The 21,706-nt window shown below is 47.9% G+C and overlaps 2 protein-coding genes across 7 annotated transcripts in view; one reads left to right on the forward strand and one right to left on the reverse strand.

Moving 5' to 3' along the window:
* KIAA0319L (KIAA0319 like) overlaps positions 1–7,433 on the reverse strand; it is a 68,264-nt gene extending 60,831 nt beyond the window's left edge. For 2 of the 4 annotated variants that reach the window (XM_075908829.2, XM_075908827.2), the window contains exons 1-3: positions 7,196–7,426; positions 5,486–5,619; positions 4,097–4,242 (exon numbers count right to left, since the gene is read on the reverse strand). In XM_075908829.2, the coding sequence (XP_075764944.2) occupies positions 4,097–4,242; positions 5,486–5,520 (181 nt within the window). In that variant the 5' untranslated portion in view covers positions 5,521–5,619; positions 7,196–7,426. Of the gene's footprint in view, positions 1–4,096; positions 4,243–5,485; positions 5,620–7,195 lie in introns of all 4 variants that reach the window. The other 2 variants (XM_089773485.1, XM_075908828.2) reach the window with 2 other exon arrangements.
* Positions 7,434–7,521: 88 nt separating this feature from the next.
* On the forward strand, positions 7,522–19,185 carry NCDN (neurochondrin). 3 transcript variants are annotated; one of them, XM_075908832.2, is made up of 7 exons: positions 7,522–7,627; positions 10,952–11,088; positions 11,551–12,546; positions 13,412–13,644; positions 15,337–15,561; positions 16,336–16,478; positions 16,785–19,185. In XM_075908832.2, exons 2-7 carry the CDS (start codon positions 10,966–10,968, stop codon positions 17,219–17,221), a joined length of 2,157 nt encoding a protein of 718 aa, XP_075764947.2. In that variant the 5' UTR covers positions 7,522–7,627; positions 10,952–10,965; the 3' UTR covers positions 17,222–19,185. The 3 variants fall into 3 exon arrangements, with proteins under 3 accessions (XP_075764947.2, XP_075764948.2, XP_075764946.2); XM_075908833.2 differs by having other exon boundaries at positions 7,540–7,807; XM_075908831.2 differs by having other exon boundaries at positions 7,541–7,815.
* Positions 19,186–21,706: the final 2,521 nt, after the last annotated feature.

The following is a 21,706-nucleotide window of genomic DNA, read 5'->3' on the forward strand; positions in this document are numbered from 1 at the left end:
TCATAGAAGTGGCATGTCTGCAGCAATGATTCACATTATCCATTTGCCTCCTTTGTCTTTTGGTGTGACTGCCTCAGCTCCTTTATTTTCACTTGGAATCACTGGGCGCCCCGGTATATTCTCTCTCCTCAATGTCCATGCTGTTTTGGCATAGGTACCTGTATTTCTTTCACTGGTTTATATGTCTGCGAGAAGAGATTCCTCTCTCCACACAGCAATGAGGACCAGGATCTCCTGCATACTCCAAGCTTGGTGCTTGTCTGCAAGCCTGGGATTCATAGTCAGACGTGCTGGTCAGGCATGCTGCCTGCTCTGAGGTCTGCTCGCCATGCTGGCTACACAGAAAATGAAATTCAGTTTTTCCCAGGGCTCTTCCTGTTCACCTGGAAAGCAGCTGAGCTGAAAGTCCTGGCCAGATGTTCACCGCAGAGTTCTATGGGACACCTTCTGGAGGTCAAGAATATCAACGTAAAGTCAACCATACAAGTTCAAATTTAGTGTTACTCCTCGTGAAAGCAGGAGTATAGAAATCAACTTTAACACCCCTTAAAGCTGTGGTTCTCAACTGGTGGTCCATGGTGACATTTTTGGTGGTCCACAGGAACACTGTCCAAAGTCACACGGCGTGAGCAGGCACCACCGTTAGGCTGTTTTACGCCATGTTCACAAGCATGCAGTGTCATCCATAGCGTCACCTAGGATGCAACCCCGTTGTGTTGCCAGTAACTTCCGTCTGAGGCTCTGAGCGTCAGTGTAGCTGCCACCATCATACTGAGCGGTTGCTGTGTTGTTCGTCCTGTGATACATGTGCTGGAGGTGGTCCACGAAAATTTTTTGATTGGCCTGGTGGTCCATGGACTGAAATTAGTTGAGAACCACTGCCTTAAAGTCAATGAAACGAGGTTGGTAGTGTGGACTCATTCTTTAGAAAATTGAACTAATACAAATAAGTTTAAAATAAATGCCCAGAGTAGAGCTGGCCTCAGTCACACCAATACAGAATCAACAGCTTTAGGTTTTGAAACTATTAAAAAGAGGCCATTTCTAACAGGGAAATCAGTCTACAGGAACCAAGCAAGAGATCTGATAAAAGTCAACAGAATACAGAAAGATTGGAATTCTCAGCTAAAAAACATGGATTTAACAGATCTTTCAGTTCTGACCATGAGATTAATGACACTTACAGTTCATCAGCTTAATCAAACCTACCACTTAGCAAATATCAAGGTAGACGTTGAAATTAAGACATAATAGAAGCTAAGTATCCCACACAAGGAAAAAGAGCGTACCCCCACACAAGGAAAAAATTCTTATGTGGAACTAATAAATGGCAAAATCCTAGTGAGACAAGGCAGTTTGTGGTTTTTACACATTAGCAGGTGTAAGAAAACAAAAGGGGCATCTATGATTCACCTGGATCTGACAGCGGATCTGACAGCTTGTGTAAAAACTGCTTTTTCCCCCCCAGTGTCTTTACCTTGTTAGTTAACCGGGTAAAAACACAGCTTATACCTAGTGATGATAAGGCCTGAAACACAACAAAATGCTTTGATCTGGAAATACCAAAGATTAATCTTAAACACAATAAAAAAAAAACCCCTACCAAATGAAAAATCCTGCACCCAGTAGCTAATTTAATTTTCATTTAAAAAAAAAAAACACAACAACAAATGGTCTGGTAGCACTGTATAAACTAAACAAAACATGTAGATGGTATCATGAGCTTTCATGGGCACAGCCCACTTCTTCAGATGACCGGAGTTATGAGTTTAGGATGTGCAGACCGAAAATAAATAGGAGAAGGGAAGGGAAGTGGGGAGGGGAAAAAAAGGAAGGGGGGTGGGAGACAGAGAGCTAGAGAGAATCAGTAAGTATCTGAAGATTGGGTAGTTAAAACGAAGCAGATAAGAATCAGTCACTTGATAGTATCCTTGTTAAGGGTATTAGGAAGCTGCTGTCTGAACAAGAAATATGAACAAAAAACTTTTAATCACACATGAAGAGATATTAGAACGAACTATTAACCAATTTGTAAACAAAGTATAATAGGGTTACAAGGAATAACCAGCATGGTTTTGTCAAGCACAAGTAATGTCAAACCAACCAAATTTCCTCCTTTGACAGGGTTACTGGACTAGTTGATAAGGGGTAAGCTGTGGATATGACAAATCCTGATTTGACACAATCTCACATGACATTCTCATAGGCAGAATAGTGAAATATGGTCTAGATAAAATTACTATAAGATTGATGCACAACTGAATGAAATATCATACTCAAAGAAAAATTATCAATGATTTACTATCAAACTAGGAGGGCATAATCTAATGGGGTTCCCCAGGGATGAGTCCTAAGTCAGGTACTGTTCAATATTTTTATTAGAGCCTTGATAATGGAATGGAAAGTATGCCTATAAAATTTACAGATGACATGACATTGAGAGGGGGTTCTAGTACTTTGGAGGACAGGATTAAATGCAAATGACCTTGACAAACTACAATCTGGTCCAAAATCAACAAACTGAAATTCAATAAAGATTAAGTGCAAACTACTTCAGCTAGGAAAGAAAAAAAAAATCAAAGGCACAACAACAAAATAGGAATAAGTGGCAAGACTACAGAAAGGGTACTGTGGGTTATAATGGTTCAAAAACTGAGCATGAGACAATATTGTAATCCACTCTCCTCTCTTTCGGAAAAGATTCTTAACTGTGAGAATGACAAGGAGTCCTGTGGCACCTTATAGACGAACAGATGTATCGGAGCATAAGCTTTCGTGGGCAAAGACCCACTTCATCCAATACATCTGTTCGGCCAGCTATAAGGTGCCACAGGACTCCTTGTTGCTTTTGCAGATCCAGACTAACACGGCTACCCCTCTGAACTGTGAGAAGACTCTCTGGAAACTTCTCCAAGCAAAACAGACATACAGATGTATATGAACTAGGTGGAGAAAAGACTATTGTTTTCTGGAGCTACTGAGAGATAGCTACTATCTTATTTAAAAGATTCTCAGGTCAGCAGCACTGTCATCTTAAGCCAGGTATACAAGAAAATTAGCTTGTCTTAACTATGTTGATCAGGAGAGTGAGAAACCCACTCCCCCAGAGCAGAGCTGTTAAGTCCCCATGTAGATAGCGCTAGGTCAATGGAATAATTCTTCCCATTAACCTAGCTACTGCATTCTGAGTAGGGATGTTAAATATTGGTTAACTGAATAGTTGAGTAACCTCATGAATTCTTATCCATTAGTCAACTATTCTATAGTCCCTATGGGAGGGGCAGGCAGCCAATGAGTTCCTGGCCTCACTCCCAAGGAGCAGCGTGAGGTGCCAGGTGAGAACTAGTCCGTATGGGGAGTCAATTTAAAAACCAGCTCCCCTCATGGACCAGTTGCCTGTTGCCCCGTGCTGCTGTATCTGATACAGAAGCAGCAGTGCAGAATGGCAGTAGCCTCTGTCTAGAGGGTTCTGAGTTCCTGGACCCGGTGTAAACCAGGTTGCCTGCCCACCCAGTGCCTAATACACTTTAAATGCAGAGCCACAGCAGGAGTAGATCCCGGACCCGTCACAAGCCAGGACAAAGCCAGGCTCCTGGTTAGCCTGCTAAAAAATGTACTGGGGGTGTGGGGGTGGAGAGGAAATGCATGTAGTCTATAGCATTAACCTATAAGCTTTTGCTTTGCTTATCAGATAATCGGTTAATAGACTACACAATTACATCCCTTATTCCAAGAAGATGGACTACCTCAGCTGTGCCACTGTAGCATTTAAGAATAGATAAACCCTTAGAGTAGTAAGGTGGTGCTGCAGAAAGAGTTAGTAAAATCATCATTACTACAAATTGTGTTACTTGGTCTACCTTTCTACCAGTTTAGAGGCATACGTTGCTATGGAGACACGCTGTAACCCCCCTTCCTCCCAGGTACTTGCATGTGGATTGGGGTGGGGGGAGGGCGGGCTATTTCACTAGCTAGGATGTCTGGCTGCCAATTAACAAATTTCAGTGTCCTTATTCTTGATCCATTTTAAATTAATCAAGGAGCTGAATCTAGACTGAGGCACAGAAATAGCTGAAAAAAAGACTTGAAGAGTCACCTGTAGATGAAGAGAGGGCACAGAGGCAGGCACATGTATAGAACAGGTGCAGACTTCCCAGGCAATGTCCTGATAAAATCCAGAAGCTAATGCTGAACTTCGCTTCCAGCCTCTTCTCCATGGCCTTCGTGGGCAGAACCAGGGCTCTAGAAACACACAAGAGAAATTATGAACCAAATAATTTATATGTAGTTCTTCATGAAGCTGACAAGGGGAAAGAACTGGAGGAGTTAGGGAAAATGGAGCATTCAATCTTATCTACCATGACTCAGACCAACTGCAGAGAAGTAATTACCAAGATTATGAGAGATATCAAATAAAAACAACAGTAGCCTTTTTGTGTTTGTACTGTAAGAAATTTGGTTTACTCTCACAATCTCTCTAGACACTACCACTTGCATCTCTGAAGCATCAAAAGCAAAATCCCCAATAGCATCATTATAATCCATTTGATTCTGTATGAGCACTCTGGAAACTTCCTTTTCCAATCTGCAACATGCAGCTGACATTCAGCCAGCTCTGCTTCGATAAAACAAATACCAATAAGCCCAGCACATCTGCTAGGAAGGCAGCACAAAATGTCATCACTTGGTTATTTGTACTGGCTGGTACCAGTCAGAAACAAAGACAGACAAAAGTTAAGCAGCATTGATAAGAGACCAATTAAAAGCCTATCTTGTTACACAGTTTGTTTCTAAGGACACAAGAGGATGATACTACTGGTCAAACCAGAAGCTTAATCTTTGAGTTTCCAGTTTTCATGTGTGCCAAGAATGAGGGTGCATTCAAAAACAAAAAACAAGTTGTAACTGGAGTTTGACCCGGTTCCTCTCTGTTCCCTGGCTACCCTCATTCTCAGACTGAGGGTGTGTCTAGACTACAGGGTTTAAGAAAAGGCCTTTTTTCGAAAAACTTCACCTGCGTTTAGACTGCTGTCATGTTCTTTTGAAATTAAATCTAAAGAAGGCGGCAGTTTTTTTGACCGCGGAAAACCTCATTTTACAAGGAATAACGCCTTTTTTTGAAAGTGCTCTTTTGAAAAATGGTGTTATTGAATGCAAACAGTGCTTTTTCGAAAGAGAGCATCTAGGCTGCCCAGGTGCTCTCTTTAGAAAATGCAGCTCTCTTTCGAAAATACTGGCTGCTGTCTAGATGCTCTTTTTCGAAAGAAGCTTTTTCGAAAGCCTCTTTCCAAAGAGGCATGTAGCCCAGACGTACCCTGAGAATAAGAGTCCAGATGTAACATTAACTAGCTCTGAGGAAATCTGTCACTCAAGTCTTCTTATAACATCATAAGTTACCTAAGTCCAGTTAATGGAAGGCTCTAGCGGATATATCTGAAATGTAAATGACTTGAAAAGTTAACAATCTACAATATCAAATATCTACCTTACAAGGCAGAATGTGGGCATTGTGATGCTCATGTAGTTTGTGTCTGTGAGCCACCTCACGCTTCTCTCATGAGATTCAGCAGCATTTTCGTCACTGAGTATCAGTTTATTCCTAAGGAAACTTCCATAGAACTAGGAAAAGAATTTTGACCAATGGCAGCAGACAAGAATACAGACATTAGATAAATCTTATTGATGCCAACAGTTTATGACAACAAGAAAATTTCACAGGGTAACTAATGAGAAAAGGGAGTAGAAGGGAATAAAAGAATATTTAACCAATAGAAAGCTTGCAACATTTCTGTCCTGTATATTGAAAGCACCCCAAAAAATAAAAATTTCAATTTCTGCTGCTGCAGCTGTCTACGTGAATCATCCCACAATGTTTACTTGAAATGTTTTTAGATCAATGAAGATTTATCATAATCCGGTCTGTCCAGCTACGCAAAAGTCTGTTCGTGTACACAGCGATAAACTCTGTTTGATCAGCATCTTAACAGCTGTGAAATGAGACGTTCAGTTTGAGTAATCAGAGCTATTTTTTCATAAACTTGCAGCTCAGACAAACTAGTAAACCCACTGAGTATATGACTTTGTAAAACACGTTTGTCTTGTAATCATATACATTGCCTTGCATACATATTATGTTTCAAAGAGTTTGTAACTTCTACCTACCCATAACAGGTGAAAGAGGAGCATAAAATAAAGCAAAACCCTTTCCAAAAGGTGGCTCACAAGGAAAGTTTTGTATGGGCAGTCACACTAGTACACATAGATACCAAGTTTTAATAATGAAAATATCTCCAGTATCTACTGTTATCTGATAAAGTCTTTACCTCATTACTATAGTTCTCAATTTCTTTTCTTTCTACTACACAATCATTTGCAATTTGGGAACAGTAAGGTAACTATCCAAAATAAAATAAGAGAGACATTAAATAAAACACTTTTCAAAGTAAACCTGAATTTCTCTCATCTGCAGTGCTTCCCCTCCCCCAAACTACACAGCAAACTGAGAATGGAACCAAAAAAGACATTTGCGCTAGGTTCCCCTCTCCTGCTTGCAGCTCTTGACAGCATTTCTTTTGCTTAGAAACTCGAAGACCAGTTTGTTTTGTACAGGGGAAAAGTAATTTTCTGGAATAAAAAAAGGGGGGACTCAACTGAAAGTCTGACAGGGATCTGATCCATGGACACAAGAGGAATCCTGAGACACCGGAAAGACGAACATTTATTTGGGCATAAGCTTTTGCGGGCAAACCCCCCAGTTTGTCCAATGCCCAAGTAAGCCTGTTAGTTGTTAAGGTGCCACAGGACTCCTTGTTTCTGCGGACACCGACAAACGCGACGACCCCGTCAGAGACTCCAACCATTGGCAGCGATATGATGAGTCCAGCAGAGAGTTACTCGCTCAGGAACATCCCTGGAGCCCTTTTATGTCGCCGAGCGGGGACTAAAAAAAGCCTCCGGGGATGAGACTGGCAACCAAGCCCCGTGGCCAGCACAACAGGCTGAGGCCAAGCGGCTCAGCCGCTGCCTGGGATCCCAACACGCCCGGAGGTTACCAAGCCAGGCTGTCGCCCCCTGCCACCTCCCAACCGAAACGCTCCCAGGCCGGGGCGCAGCCGCCGCCTGGCAACCTGCGGAACTCCCGGCCCCGGGGTGTGCGCAGCGCCGAGCACCCAGGCCGCGGCGAACAGGCACCTACCACGGGCACATGACCGGGGAGCTCCAGGCGCTGCTCTTGCGGCGGGGCCCGGTCAGAGCCCAGCTCGCTGCTCCAGGCGGTGACACGCGGGACCCGGCGGCCAGGAGAGCCCCCCGGGGCCGCCCCAGACTCGGGCCCGGCCCCCGCGCCCTCACCCGCGCTGCTCCCCGCAGGGCAGGGGGGGCTCGCCGGGGGGCCGCGCCGCCTCCTCGCCCGCTTCCATGAGGAGCCGCGGGCGCGAGCAGGGTCCGAGCGGAAGCTTCCCTCAGCAGCGGCAGCGGGGGAAATGTAAGGGGGCGGTCCCCGCTCACCTCTAACCCGGAAACGCAACCCGCCACAGCCACCCGGAAGCGGAAGTCGGCTCGGCTTCTGCGGCGGAGCCCGTGGTTTTCCTCTATCTGCCGGCGCCTGAGCCCAGCAGGAGCTGCCCGGGTAGGGAAGCGCCTAGCGGGCTCGTCCTGCCTGAGGCGAGCAGCAGGGAAGAACTCCAGCCGGACACTGCCCACATCCTCAATGGCGGCGGCCGCACCACCCGCCCCCTAACAATCCGGCACGCGATTGGCTGGAGCTGGAGCACGGGGCGTGCTCACTGGCTGGAGGCAGAGGCTGAAGGTTGCGAGGTGAAGGCCCTGGGGGCGGCGGCGGGTCATGTGTGGGCAGCGTGTTCAGGCTCCTGTGGCATGAGGGGGATCTTGGGGTGGTGGTGGAGGGAGCCTCTATGTGAGCCCCTCCCTTGGGGGGTGCCAAGTGGCCAGCTTCCGTGGAGGGCAATGGAGGAGGGGTTGCCCCAGGCTATGGGGGTTATGGCTTGTAAGCGAGTTGAGGGGGGGGGGTAACCTCGGGGTGGGGGATGGGGGCCTGTGTTCCCGAGGGCGGGGTGGGGGGAGGGGACAGAGCGTCCCCAAGGGCAGGAGCTTACCCATAGTGTCCAACACGCTAGCCACATGTGGCTATTTGGCCGGTTGATTGTGGCTAGTTCCTTATACCAGTAGCCACTATAGTGGCTGCTGCTTCAGGACAGGTTGGCCACCATAGTCCAGCTTGGTCACTGTTTCTGCTCACCCTCAAATTTGTGAGGGGGGCGTACGCCCCACTCTTAACAGGGCAAGTGTCTCCTAGAACCCTACTAACAGGGCCCTGGAAAATGTTGCCACATGGCAATGCAAACTTGTGGGTCATGATTGATGCCTAGGTTTACAGGGGACTGGAGGTCCAGGGGTTGCAGGACACCGTGTTGGTGTATGATAGTCATAGGCAGTGCCTTTGCTGCAGGATGAGGCTAGGGACTCTCTTCTGCTGGTAGCACCAGCGTTCTGGGAGGATATGAAGGAGAGGACCAGGCTGCTTGTGCTTATTAAGATCCTTAGAGCTGGACAAATTTCAACACAGATAATTGCTTTATGGTCTCAAACTATAGCAGCTCTTTGGTTTGGATTCTTCTATTGTGAAACAGTTATGTAGCATCCCTGCATGCTGTCCACTCTAGAGGTGACTGAATCTGTGTGGTGGATGAAATGTGTATTCTGTGTGGTGAGTGTTTTATACAGTGAGGTACATTGCTCCAGAAGGAATGGAGCTCTGGAAATGTAATTGCTAAAGCAAGCACACTCTTACCCATCCACAGGCTGTAATAGGTAGTTTCAGGACTCTTTCATTTAGTCCTGATCTATACTAGGGAGTTATTTCTAAATAACCCCCCTTATTTCAAAATAATAAATGGAATGTCCACACTACCTATCCCGTTATTTTGAAATAACAGGCTTGTTATTTTGAAATCTATACTCCTGCTTTCCTCAGAGAAGAAGCTTATTTCAAAATAGTTATTTTGGGCGTTGTTATTTTAAATTTAGTTACGTCAAAATAATTTCCTAGTGTAGGCATGCCGTTAGCCTAATAGGCAGATTTATGACTCAATAGTCCCACCTGTAATATGCAAGTACACATTCATGTTAGTATGTGCTGTATTTATATGTTGTGGCATTATAAGGCCAGGTAGTTATTTAAAAAAGCTTTGTGTAGAGTGGAAATATGGAAGTGTAATGAGCCTGGAGACATCAGTTAACTTTCATGGTTACACACAGTCTCCTGGTATGCACCCACTGGCTCCCAGGAAGCCTATTGCCCCCACATGTAACCATATACAGGCAGTCCCCAGGTTACGTACAAGATAGGGACTGAAGGTTTGTTCTTAAGTTGAATTTGTATGTAAGTCGGAACTGGTACATATTGTAGGGGAAACTCTAGCCAAACATTTCTCCAGAGCTCAGTTTTATTCTCCCACACCTCACTTCCCTCAGTCCTTTATTCTCAAGCTGAGGTGTCTGCTGAGAAAAGCCGCTCCGCATCTCCTTGGTCTGCTGGGGGGGGCGCTAGCTTCGCGTCTCCCTGGTCTGCTGGGGGGAAGCAGCTAGTGCGGGGTTGCCTCACTCCGTTTGTAAGTAGGGATCCGATGTAAGTCAGATCCATGTAACCCGGGGACTGCCTGTAATGGCTGAAATTTTCAGTGGTTACACATTTATGTAATTAAACACGTTAGCATCCCTAATGCTAAAAATTGTACTAATGTACAATCACAGAGTTCATCTCTCAAATATTGTGGCTATTTTGAAGTTAAATGCTAAAAAGAATCCAACTCTACAAAATATCCTTGAGGAAAAAATAAAGTGTGTTGTTGAGCAGTAGAAGCACACATACAAAATGTCCATACTCTTGTTTTCTGTTTGTCTAGGGATTCTGTAACTTGAAAATAGCCTCAAGAGCTTAAACCAAATGTCATTTAAAAGCTTTTTTCATGTCTGGATTTGGACATACTGTACCACGTTCGAGCTTGGAACAATTTTTTATAGTTGAGTAATAAACTTCTCCGAAACTGTGGTTTGTAATGGAAATGCTGATGACCGATTCTTGAGCCCAGCCACATGAATACGTAGCCATAATTAAGGAAGCTTTCTGCTATGTAATTATCCAAACAAAAGAGAGCTGCAAGCAGCCTGCATGGAATACGCATTCGAGAAAGGCACTACCCTACAATTTAAGACCGAAATAAATTTAGCTCTAAATGAGCAAAATTTGGCATCCCTTAGTTTGAATTGGTTTTTAATAATTCCTTCTCTATTTAAATGGTGAGCTGCAATGTTTTTTTTCTCTTTTCTTTTTCTAGTACTAATGAAAGTACTAGATAGATAGTTCTGGAGGCCTGGCACATCGGAATAGACCATATAGTCCAAATTAGTCCCATGATGCTTTAAACAAACATACAAAGCAACATGTATAACACACCTGGCCAATTTTACCATACTACCGATTCCTTCCAGACTCCTACAGCCATCAGCTTATGCCCTGAAGCCTCATATTTGATTACCTTTATGGTAGTTTACATGACTACAGATTTTATTATGAGCCATAAAATAACCCAGGTCCTTTTAAAATCCAGCCACTGTATTTGACATGCTGACAGTCTGCAGTGAGAATTCCACGGGTTGACTGTGTGCCATGGAAAGGAACATTTTCCTTTTCTTTTAGATCTTATGATTAATTTGATCCCCATCCTCTGATTATGGTGCAGAATGATGATGGGGCTCTGAGTAGTTTTCAGTGATTTTAAACATCTCTGCCACATTCCCCTCTTCTTCTTTTTTCTTCTCAATTAGAGCATCTCTCCATCATACCTGGTTCCGCCATGGAGAGTGACTAGCAGCCTCCCACCCCATCCCAGTGTTTGCTTGTTTAGTAAGCGGTGCCTTTCTGTGTTCACAGGTGCATGTGGCATCATGGCTTCTCATTCAGGAGCTGCTGAGGCCAGTGAAAATGCGAGGAGCGCAACGCTGGAGCGGTGCCTCATTGTGCTCAGAGATGCAAAACATGACAGTGAACAATTTGCAGCCCTACTCTTGGTAAGTATCCATCGAGTGCAGCCACATCAGAAGCAAACCTAGTAACAGCCACTGTCGGTTAGACCTCCCTGCATGGAGAATTGTTAGTGCAGATCAGAGTCAGGAGTCCTGGGTTCTATTTTCAGTCCTGCCATTGACATGCTGTGAGACTTTGGGCAAGTTCCTTCACATCTCTGTGCCCTGACTTGCCTGTTTGTAAAATGGGCGTTAAACTGGTCTCCATGGGGGGGATGAGAGAGTTAATCTGATAGCAGAACACTCTGAGATGCTCAACTGGAAGATGCTGTGAGTGTTAACAGCTGGTTTTTTGTCCAGGTGCCCAGGATGCTATGCAGATGTGGGGGCAGCTGGGTGGTTGGGGGTCTACTTTGCTGTATAAATGAATGAGTTCCTCTAAAGAGCCTCTAGCAAGGCTGCTGCCCATATGCTTGTGCTGCTTACTAATCCATGGTTGTCTTGTAGGTGACCAAAGCAGTCAAAGCTGGAGACATCGACTCAAGAACCCGGCGTCGGATCTTCGACGCAGTTGGATTCACATTCCCAAACCGGCTTCTTGCTTCCAGGGAGCCCCCAGCTGGCTGTCCGGAGCACGTGTTCCAAGCGCTTGGCCTCACCCTGCTAGCATGTTTCTGCACTGATCCGGAGTTAGCTGGCCATTCCCAGATCCTTAACAAAATCCCAACCTTCAACAACATTCTGGCTTCCCCATCTGATCCAGACGATGGGTCCAGGAGCTCCATGATCGATGACGTTTACCAGTGTCTGGGTGCTGTTCTGGCCACTCCCAGGGGCCCCAAAGAGTTGGTGTCCCAGGGAACCGTGTCAGCTCTGTGCCAGGCCTACCTGAATCGCAGTTATGGTTGTGACCGTGCCCTTGAGCTGCTCGTAGGGCTTCTGGCCATAGCAGAGACAAAGTGCTGGCAAAGAGCCACCCCTGACCTCATGGCTGTACTGAGCAGGCTCAGTGAGGAGTTCCACCGAGCTGAAGACATGACCAAGTTCCAGCTGTGTGATGTTCTGCCTCACTTTGTGTCTCCGTCGTTGCTGCTTACCCGGAACCAACAAAGTTCTGCGTCCCTCTGCAACCTTTACAGAGGCCTGGTTAGCATTCTGAGCAGCAAACTGAGCCAGTCCCAGCGTGACCCCGCACTGAAGCTTGCTGCCTGCCTCACGCAGGCCTGTGGCTCAGAATGGATCCCGGCAGAAAGGGCCGGGAGCAAGTTCCTGGCCCTGCTGGTGAACCTGGCTTGTGTGGAGGTCCGTCTGTCTCTGGAGGAGCTGGACCCGGCAGACGTGGACGAGAAGCAAGAGGTGGTAACAGCCTGTTACAGTCTGATTGAGCTGGGGATCCTGGAGTGCATGAGAGAAGAGAAACCACGGCTGAGGGAGGCACAGAAACTGCAACTAGTGAGGATCATGGAGGAGGCATTTGGGGCTGTGATACACTACCTGAGACAGGTAAAGCGATGACTGGGAATAGTCCCTTCCCTTTCCCCAATGTGATGCCTGCCTCGGAGTGGGGGCAATCATGGGGAAAGCTCTCTGTTGCTGAGCCGTGGGAGATCCCAAATGCACATAGGTCCGTGGAAGTCGGGGAGAGTTTCCTTTGGCTTCGATGTGTTTGTTTTTGTCCATGTGATTTTAAAAAACTATCTCCCCAGACACACTCCCCACACCCACGTGCTCATTCTTGCTCCCTCTTCCCATCACCCAGATGCTTGGAACAGTTCTCCCTGATTCCAGAACCTCTCTCGTGATCTTCTCAAAGTGTTTTCAGATCTGGCCGGTCATGAGACCAGAACTGTGATCACTGTGATTTGCTTCATGTTGGTGACACTGTCTTTCCTGGAAAGAGAGAGAGTCTATTTGGCAGTTGCTCTCTAGAGAACAACCAGAGATGGGAAGTAATGCTTGGTAGTGTCAGAAATCCCAGGCGGTTGTAAACCTGTCCCATGTCCATTCATGTAGCAATGCTGTCTCAGCTCTGGGCCAAGACTGAATACAGCAGGACTTGGACCAGTATTTTCATTTCCTGTATAGCCACAAGCGAGGTGGCTCAGTTCACTAGCGTTCAGGGGAGTGTCGGAAGTTAATGCTGACAGGAAGTATGCCCCAATTCAAACGAGTTTCTCTCACTGGCACGAGAGCCCAGCTTTTCCTGTTGTGTTTTTCTGTCCTTTACTAACTGCTCAGCACCGAGTAGAAGGGCCATCAGGGGTTTCTGCCTTTTTCCCTCACTTCATAGGAGGACTGAATGGTAAAAAGCCTATGCTCTCGGAGTTCTCTGCTGCATCATCTCATGCCTGTTCTGTTCCATGGACAGGTGGGAGAACAGAAGCTGAGGGATCCTTTCATATTTGCCTCTGTTCGAATCCTGAGTGCCTGGCTGGCTGAAGAGACCTCGTCTCTCAAGCAGGAAATCTGCGACCTCCTGCCTTTCCTCATTCATTACGCAAAGACGCTTTTCCAAGAGGAGGACAAAGCCAGGAGCCTATCCCAGCATGCAGCAGAACTGAGCAGTCCTCAGGGCTCCCTGTGGCCCAGAGACGCTCTGAGGTGAGTCTCTCAAACGCAGGATAGACATAGGTATGCTGCTGCTGGAGTTACTTCTGCATCTTGGCACAGAAATGTACATCCCATTGGACAATGGGACCAGCCAGTCTGAATCCTGCTTCCAGCAGCAGCCCACAGCTGGTGCCTCAGAAGAAGGAAAAACTCCATAACATTGCTATGTATTGGTGCAGTTCTGCATAGAGTAGCTAGAAAAATCCCTTCTTGCGATCTAGGGCAACAGCCAGTGCCTTGGAGCACGAGAGCAGAATCTTGTCTTAGCAGAACTGCTGTCGATCATCATTCATGTTTTTAGGAGTCCTGCACAATATTTGACTTTGTCCCTTCCTGCAGCATAGAGTCCCGGGGGCTGATTGCATTCAGTGGGAAGTAGGGATGGGAATGGGTAACCGGTTAACTGTTACCCGGTAAGCATCACTCTTACCAGGTAATGCTTACTGGGTAATGGTTAACCAGTTACCCCGGAGCAGCCCCTTCCCATGGCACCGCCAGCCCCAGCACATGGGACTGTGGAGCAGGCTGGCGGTAGCAGCCCCAATGTGGGCTGGAGGGGGGTGAGATCCTACCTAGTCAGTTAACCGGTTAATTGATTCATCAGGATTTTACATCCCTAGTGGGAAGTAGCATTCCTATTGTTCTACACGTACCAGGCATTTACTTCACGTGTCTTCTTGCTCACTGCATAGGTGGCCAATCAGATTTCGTGTTTTTCCCCCTTGTTAACCGCACTCTTTCACCTGTAAGACTTGTGCAGCTGGATATTGCTCCCAGCGTGATCCCAGCACTTGGAGCTCAAATAGCACAGGGGGTAGGAACCTTCTGCTGTGTTCTGGCAGGATGCTTTGAACTCGACGGTACTTCAAGCCAGTCTCTGATGCTTGGGACCAGGACAGGGAATTGAACCCTGGTCTCCTGGACAGCAGCACACACAGCACCAGGCTTCTAGCTTGGCTGTTGTTCAACAGATTTCTCATTTGCTGCTCAAGAGGCAGTTGGAACACCCTTTGTAAGGTTCCAGGAGGGACTGGATGTTTAGTCCGATATCGAGACTAGCCAGAGTTGTAATGGTTAATGCAGCAAAGGGTTATGGAACTTAAACTATAGCTATTAGGAATTAGAGCGAGACCTTCCTGGGAGCAGATTTCCCACATCTCTCTGCTGTGGGGTTTCTTGCACGTTATTCTGACACCTCCTATTGGAGCCTGCAGACTGGACTAGATAGTAGGGATGTAACCGTGTAACCGCTCAATGAATAACCGTTTAAACAGTTAACTTGGGCTTATCTGTTTCCATTCACAGTTACATTCGGGCTCCTACCCTGCTCCTGGGGAGCTGGCTGCCACCCCACACTGCTGACTCTGTATCAGAGGTGATGCTGCTGTATCAGAGGCAGCAGTGCGGGGTGGCAGCTGGCTGCCCGGGAACTGACTGCCACCCTGCACTGCAGGTACGTGTAACCGCTGACATTTTCAGTGTTTACGTAGTTACCCAATTACCCACTTTTTAACAACCCTGCTAGAAAGCCTGTGGGTTGATCCAGTCTGGCAGTTCCTACATCCCATTCTTTCTTCAGTGTCGTTCCCACCCGCTTGTTTTGTTTCTAACAGATTGAAAAGCCAGCCAGTGCCCAGCTAACTGCATTTCCTTCATTGTATTTCCAACCCTGTGCCTTTCCAGATTCCTGCTACCGGGCTTGTGCCATTTGACAGCAGAGGACGGCCCTCGGGAAATCCTTATTTCAGTGGGGGCCCCAGCACTGCTGTGTCAATATTTCCTGCACCAGTGGGAATTGTTGGCCTCGGACCCCCACGCCGCTGCTCTTCCGGACAGCACCGAAATCAGTCTGCAAACCTCCTGTGGAATTTTCCTTAACCTCGTGGTGACCGCCCCAGAGTTGGTCAGGTAACAAACCCGGAGCCGCAGGAATGCGCTTGTTTTAAGAGCGTCAGTTAGAAAGCGCTATGAGAGATGAGTTTGGCGGGTCCCAGCATGTATCACTACTTAGCTGCCCATTGGCAGGATCAGCAGAGGCCACCACTGCCTGTGTCATAGCACTGAACTTCCCCTCGGCCTAGACACCCTCTGGGCAGGCTGGAGGCATGTTGGCCAAGTGAAGATTTCTTGTAGGCTGCTCAGGGGCTACACTGCTCAGTGCTTTGAGTTGAATCCAGCCCTTCTGGATGTGCAGAGCTGTTCCAAAAGGGCGTCTCATTACCTCGGTTTCTGCTCCCCACATGTCTGAATCAAGTCAGCTGCCTCTGCTGAGACAAACAGGCGTGGCCTCGTGTTAGCCCTGCAGACCAGCCTGCGGGAACAAGCCAGAGCCCGTTCTCCCTTACACCGCACTGACAGAGTGATCAGAGCGCTGGAGGCTGAAAGAGCTCCGAAGCAGTGTAGTGCCACGTTGGAGAAAAATTTCCTTTTGATCTGTAACAGGAGTGTGATTTATTTGGGGCATGACTGAGAAAAGAATTAGAGATTTTACCACCCTCCGGAGTCTTTTATGACACTAACTTTACTGTAAAAAAGCATCCGGTTTCTCTAGGACTCCAGGGCTGAGGGTTGGGATTTTCACACTGTCACAGTGTCGCTTCCCTGCCTTGCATGAAGCCTCGCACCTCTGGGTGCTTCTCACTCGACTCAGTGCATGTCTCTCTGGGTTGGTTGTCTCTCCAGGCGAGACAAGTGCTTTTCCTCCCTGATGGACGTGCTGCTGAAATCTCTCCCTGCTCTGCTGCTCCAGAAGGATCGTCTTGTGCTAGCAGCCAACGTTGCCACTCTGGGCTTGATGATGGCCAGGATCCTTGGCAGTTCTCCCGGTAAGAAGTGATCCTGCTGACAAAGCAAAGCACTATGGTCGTCACTGGGAGGGGACTGAGATCGGGGGAGATTGCACAACCGGGGTGACCAGCCCCATTTGGGGTCCCTAGAAAGGCGTGTTCAGCGAACAAACCCAAACCTAGTGGAGCAAAGAACGTGCGCTGTGCTTGTGGGGGGTGCTGGAAAGAGACGTGGGTGAAGGAACTCCCGTATCACAGAGTATTGCCTAAATCTGCTGAGGAAAGCCTTGTGCAAGCTGACTCATGGCCATCCCAGAGAATTAATTCATTTCCCTTTTGTTTCAGCTCTCCAGGGGACACCCCCAGCCCAGGACTTCTTCGAAGCTGCCATCTGCTTCCTTTCTCAGGCCCACGTTGCCCGGGTAGATCTTGCCAGCCAGGGCTCAGCAGTGGCCATATCCCCAGCCTACGAGGCGGCCTGGGCTGACCTCCGTGAGCTGTGGTTCCTAGGGATGCAGGCCTTCGCCAGCTGCGTGCCACTCTTCCCCTGGCTGCCCCCAACAGTCCTCCGGTCGCGTTGGCTAGATGACCTCTTGCGGCTCTTGGGCCAGGCTGCCCCAAGCTCAGTGGACTTGGAGCTCGTTACGGCGCTGCAGGGCGTCCTGCTGGAGCTGGCCAGAGCCAGCCAGCAATGCAGAGATGCAATCGCCTTGCAGCAGGGCAGGGAACTGGCCAATCTTTATGGCATGGCAGCTTTAGAACAGTGCCTTTGTGAGCAGTGAATGGGACTCCCCTGCCACAGGCGGGGGAACACAGCCCGGCTTTGAGAGAGGCTTTCCTAGCCCCTCACACACCATTCAGCCCTTTACTGCCAGGACTAGGAGAAGTGTTCAAATAGCCCAACACCTTGTAAAATGAGAGAGATGCAGTCAGAGCTCAGCAGGGCCTGGAGGAGCAGGGTTTGCTCTGCCCGGCACTTGCCGCTCAGAGTAATTGCGGCCTGGATGCGTTTTGGTTCTTTGCAGTCACAGACTTGGGCACAGGGGCCCTTTTGGGTGAGGGGGAAATTTGGTCCCCCCCAGGAGCAAGGGCTGGCGTGAGGGCACCCCTTGAAATGCCTTCTGTCCAGGATGAATGAGTCTCTGCTGTTGCTGTGAAACTGGCCCACTGACTAAATTCCCCCGAAGCGGCTGTGCAGTTTCCCAATAAGCCCTGTGCAGGGGCTCAGGGCTGCAGCGGAGAGAAAGATCTCTTCCCCAGCCCCTGAAGCTGGTGGGGGCAGGACGGGCATCCCTCCCTTCCATCCTCAGCACACACAGTTGCCACAGCCAGGGAAAAGGGACACCTCATTGCTATCCCCAGCAGGGAGCCGCCCAGGTAAGCCTGATCCCCAGCCCCCCAGGCCTGAGCTAAACTGCATCCCAAAGTCCACACCCACAGCCTGTAACCCCTCCTGCACCCCAAGCCTCTCCTCAAACCGAGCCCCCTCAGCCCCACCCCAGAGCCTGCACCCCAACCCTCTATTCTAGTCATGAGCCCCCCCAGCCTCACCCAGGAGCTCACATCCCCAGCTGGAGCCCTCACACCAATCCTCTGCCCCAACCCTGAGTTCCCTCCTTCTCAGAACCACTTGGCCCCACCCTGCCACATGAACTTTGTTGTATGCACCAATCTGAAGGTGATGTGTCGCACGTCCCCTCCACAGCGGTGCACACAATATTCATTCTGCTCAGGGATGGGAAAAGCTAGAGGGAGCGCTGCCGCTGACCAGCTCTCCCTGGATTCCATGTTGGGCAGGTGGTTTCCCAGGAGGCTTGTGTGTAAGGGTAACAAAAGCAGAGGCACTTGCTTCTCTGAAGCCTGAGCAGGGCACTGAGTCACTTGCCTTGCAGCGTTCTGCTGGCACCGAGTGCTCACCTACAGCCTCCCAGTCTTGGGCGGTCCCTCGACTTTACGGCTCCTCTGGCAAGCAGCTCCCCCTGCTGGTCAAATCTGTGCTCTCAACAAATCTCCATTCTGAACTGCAGCCCTCCCCTGCATTGACAGTGGAACTCCCCTACCCCCACACCTTATCCATAGCTTGGGGTCCGCACCAGTTTTAAGACTGGGACTCAGACCTGATCTGCAGCACTCTGCTATTCCAGTCCTAAGCTCTCAGCTGAACAACAAGGATGACTCTGTCGGATTCTGACAATTCCTCGATTCAACGTGAACAAAATTCTACTAGGGCCCGGAGCCGAGACTATCCAGAGTCAGTTCCCTTGTGACCTGAGTGGGCCTTGCACTCGGGTCCAATGCGCTGGAGGTGAAATGACTGCACGCTCTCAGATCAAGCAGCGTGATTGTACACAGTGCAGCTGAGCTTTTACTTGAAAAGGGTCAGGGCTGCAGTTAATTTCGGTCTGTCGTTTTTGGCAGGTCCCTTTCATTGTTCTGAGAATGGAAGGTTATCTCCCCCATTAAATCAGGCACAGCACGGGAGAGCACCCCCATGCCACGGATAGAAGGGACCCTCGGATTTAAACTTCCCAGGATGTTGATTTTCTATTTTCTTACCTTGACCAAAGGATTTTTATTTGCCTCTCTCTGGGCTCTTGGATGCAGCCTATAAACCCTGTGTTCCCATGTGGGGGATGGCTTTTCCTTTTCCGAAAGAGCCAAGGAAAAGCTTGATCATCTCTGATTCTTTTGGCATTTCAAATTTTGTAAAAAGCATTTTAATAAAAGCCCACTTGCTACTGAAGAATTGGTTTGTTGCTTCAGTTTGAAAATCCCTTTGCTAATGAGATTTAATTCTCTTTAAAGTGTGGGACTGTGTCTACACTGGACCCCTTTTCCGGAAAAGGGATGCAGATGAGACAAGTCGGAATTGCAAACGAAGCGGGGATTTAAATATCCCCCGCTTCATTTGCATGAACATGGCTGCTGCTTTTTTCCGGCTCGGGGCTTTGCCGGAGAAAAGCGCCAGTCTAGACGGGATCTTTCGGAAAATAAAGCCTTTTCCGAAAGATCCCTCATTCTTCTTAAAATCAGAAATAAGGGATCTTTCGGAAAAGGCTTTATTTTCGGAAAGATCCCGTCTAGACTGGCACTTTTTGCCGGCAAAGCCCCGAGCCGGAAAAAAGCGGCAGCCATGTTTATGCAAATGAAGCGGGGGATATTTAAATCCCCCGCTTCATTTGCAATTCCGACTTGTCTCATCTGCATCCCTTTTCCGGAAAAGGGGTCCAGTGTATAGATAGCCTGAGAGTCTCATCCTTTCTCCTTTGTACTCACTTCCCTGAATTACCTATTGTCATGCTTGAAATTATAGCAACAGACCAGAGAAAAGACTGGAGAGCTCCAAGGATGAGTAATGGGGTCCCCCAGCCTATCGCCTAGCCTTTCCCTAATGTTTCCAAGGCTCCGAGGACTAGTATGGTATCACCAAACTGACTAGCCAAGTATAGGCCCAATCATGCAAGAGCCGCCACTGATGTTCACTTTAATGTGCGGAACAAATGTTATGTGCACTGAGAGGTGAAAATGTGCACTGCCATGCTGTCAACTTCGGGCAGCTGTGGGTGCTCTGCACATCAGCTGAGCAGCACCTGAATCTCTCTGGGGGGGCCATGCATGCACTCACCCATACAGGGAACACTCGCCACCATGCAGATGGACTCCTATGCCACACAAAGCATCGTATCAGAGTGGGGCCTGTAAAAGGAGCCTGTTTTTACCCATGAGGGTAATTAGTCATTGGAACAACTCATCTCCAGCACGTGGTGGCTTCTCCAGCACCTGGCTTTGTTGAAATGGTGATTTGACAGCTCTCTAAAAGATGCGCTCTAAGCTCAACCAAAAGTCAGGGTCTGGATGCAGGAATCACCAGGTGAAATTCTCTGGCCTGTGTTCTGCAGGCGGTCAGACTAGACGGTTGGAAGGGTCCCTTGTGGCCTTAAGATCCATGAATCCATTTATCTCCAGCAACCCTTGATGTCCATCTTCGGTGACATAAGCAGCTGCTTCTTTTTAGCCACTAGGGGGTAGAGCACAGCTTCAAGGCAGAGAGGGCTACTACTAACAGCATAAGTAGCCCAGTGCACAGGTGGGGTGTTTACTAACACGAAGCTTCCTGGGTCTTTTTTCTTCTGTCTCATGCAGCATATTGGTCCCCTATGAATGAAATGCCTGGTAGTACTGGATCCAGCAACACTGTTCAAACCTAGTCCAGAGGGTGGGCAGAAGTGGTGTTCTCATTAGTTCAAATGATTTGGTTCCTGACATGTTGGTAAGAGAGGGTCAGATTTACTCCAGGTTGAATTAAGTGGGTTGAAGACATTGGCACGTGGGTGTTTTTTGTCACCCACATGATGGTATTTGTGGGACAAATGCCTGTATTTCTTCAGCCAGGTGATAAATTCTGTTTGATTTGCTGTCTCATCCGCCCTCTGATCCATCGTTGCTAGAGCTGCTTCTAACGTCCCTGCTCTTATTTCTGATAGCTGTGCTGATACCACAGAAAAGTTTCTGTTAGAAAAGAAACAGGCGATCCAGGAGTGGATGGGGTAAATGGAACTGCTTTATTGCCCTTGCCCGTATACCTTAGTCATTCAACACAATGTCCAAGTGGCACCAATTACATCCTTTTATCTATTTTAGTATGTTCATTCACATGTCTAGCACTACTTTTCCTAAAACCTTATTTAGTGATGTTAGCTCCCATAAAATGAATATTAATAAGCAGGTGGTGAATATTATTATACCTGCCCCTAATTACTATTTACAGAATTTCTAACTAAATCAACACTTTTCTCTGCTACAGACTTTCCAAATCAGCAGGTTACAGAGATTACAAGAAAAGTAACCCTGAAATATTCATACAGAGCCAGTGAGGGTAGGTAAAAGAAGAGCAGCTGCATGCTTATCTGTTTTTCTACGCTGCAAAAATGAAGGAAAAGAGCATATTCAAGGGTAATACCTACCGTGGCTGAACTCCTTAAAACTATCCCAGACCCCTATTCATTTTATATAGCCCAACAGCCAAGTATTGAAATTTCCTTCTCACAAGCCCCCTACTATTAAATGCGGGACCAGTGCCATCCTGTAGTCTCTCCGTATAAAACCTCCGTGCTACGCACAGGCAGGAAGGTGTATGATATTTGTTTGGCTCCACCTCAATATCTATGATGATGGGATCTTTTCTTTACATGCAAAGAGAGGGGCTCTTGGGCTAGCAAGTTCTTTATCTTTCTGTAGCTCCCCCTGGGTAGGGTTTCAAAGAACTT

Source organism: Pelodiscus sinensis, chromosome 26 (assembly GCF_052426305.1).
Source record: "Pelodiscus sinensis isolate ZL-2025 chromosome 26, ASM5242630v1, whole genome shotgun sequence".
NCBI lineage: Eukaryota > Metazoa > Chordata > Testudines > Trionychidae > Pelodiscus > Pelodiscus sinensis.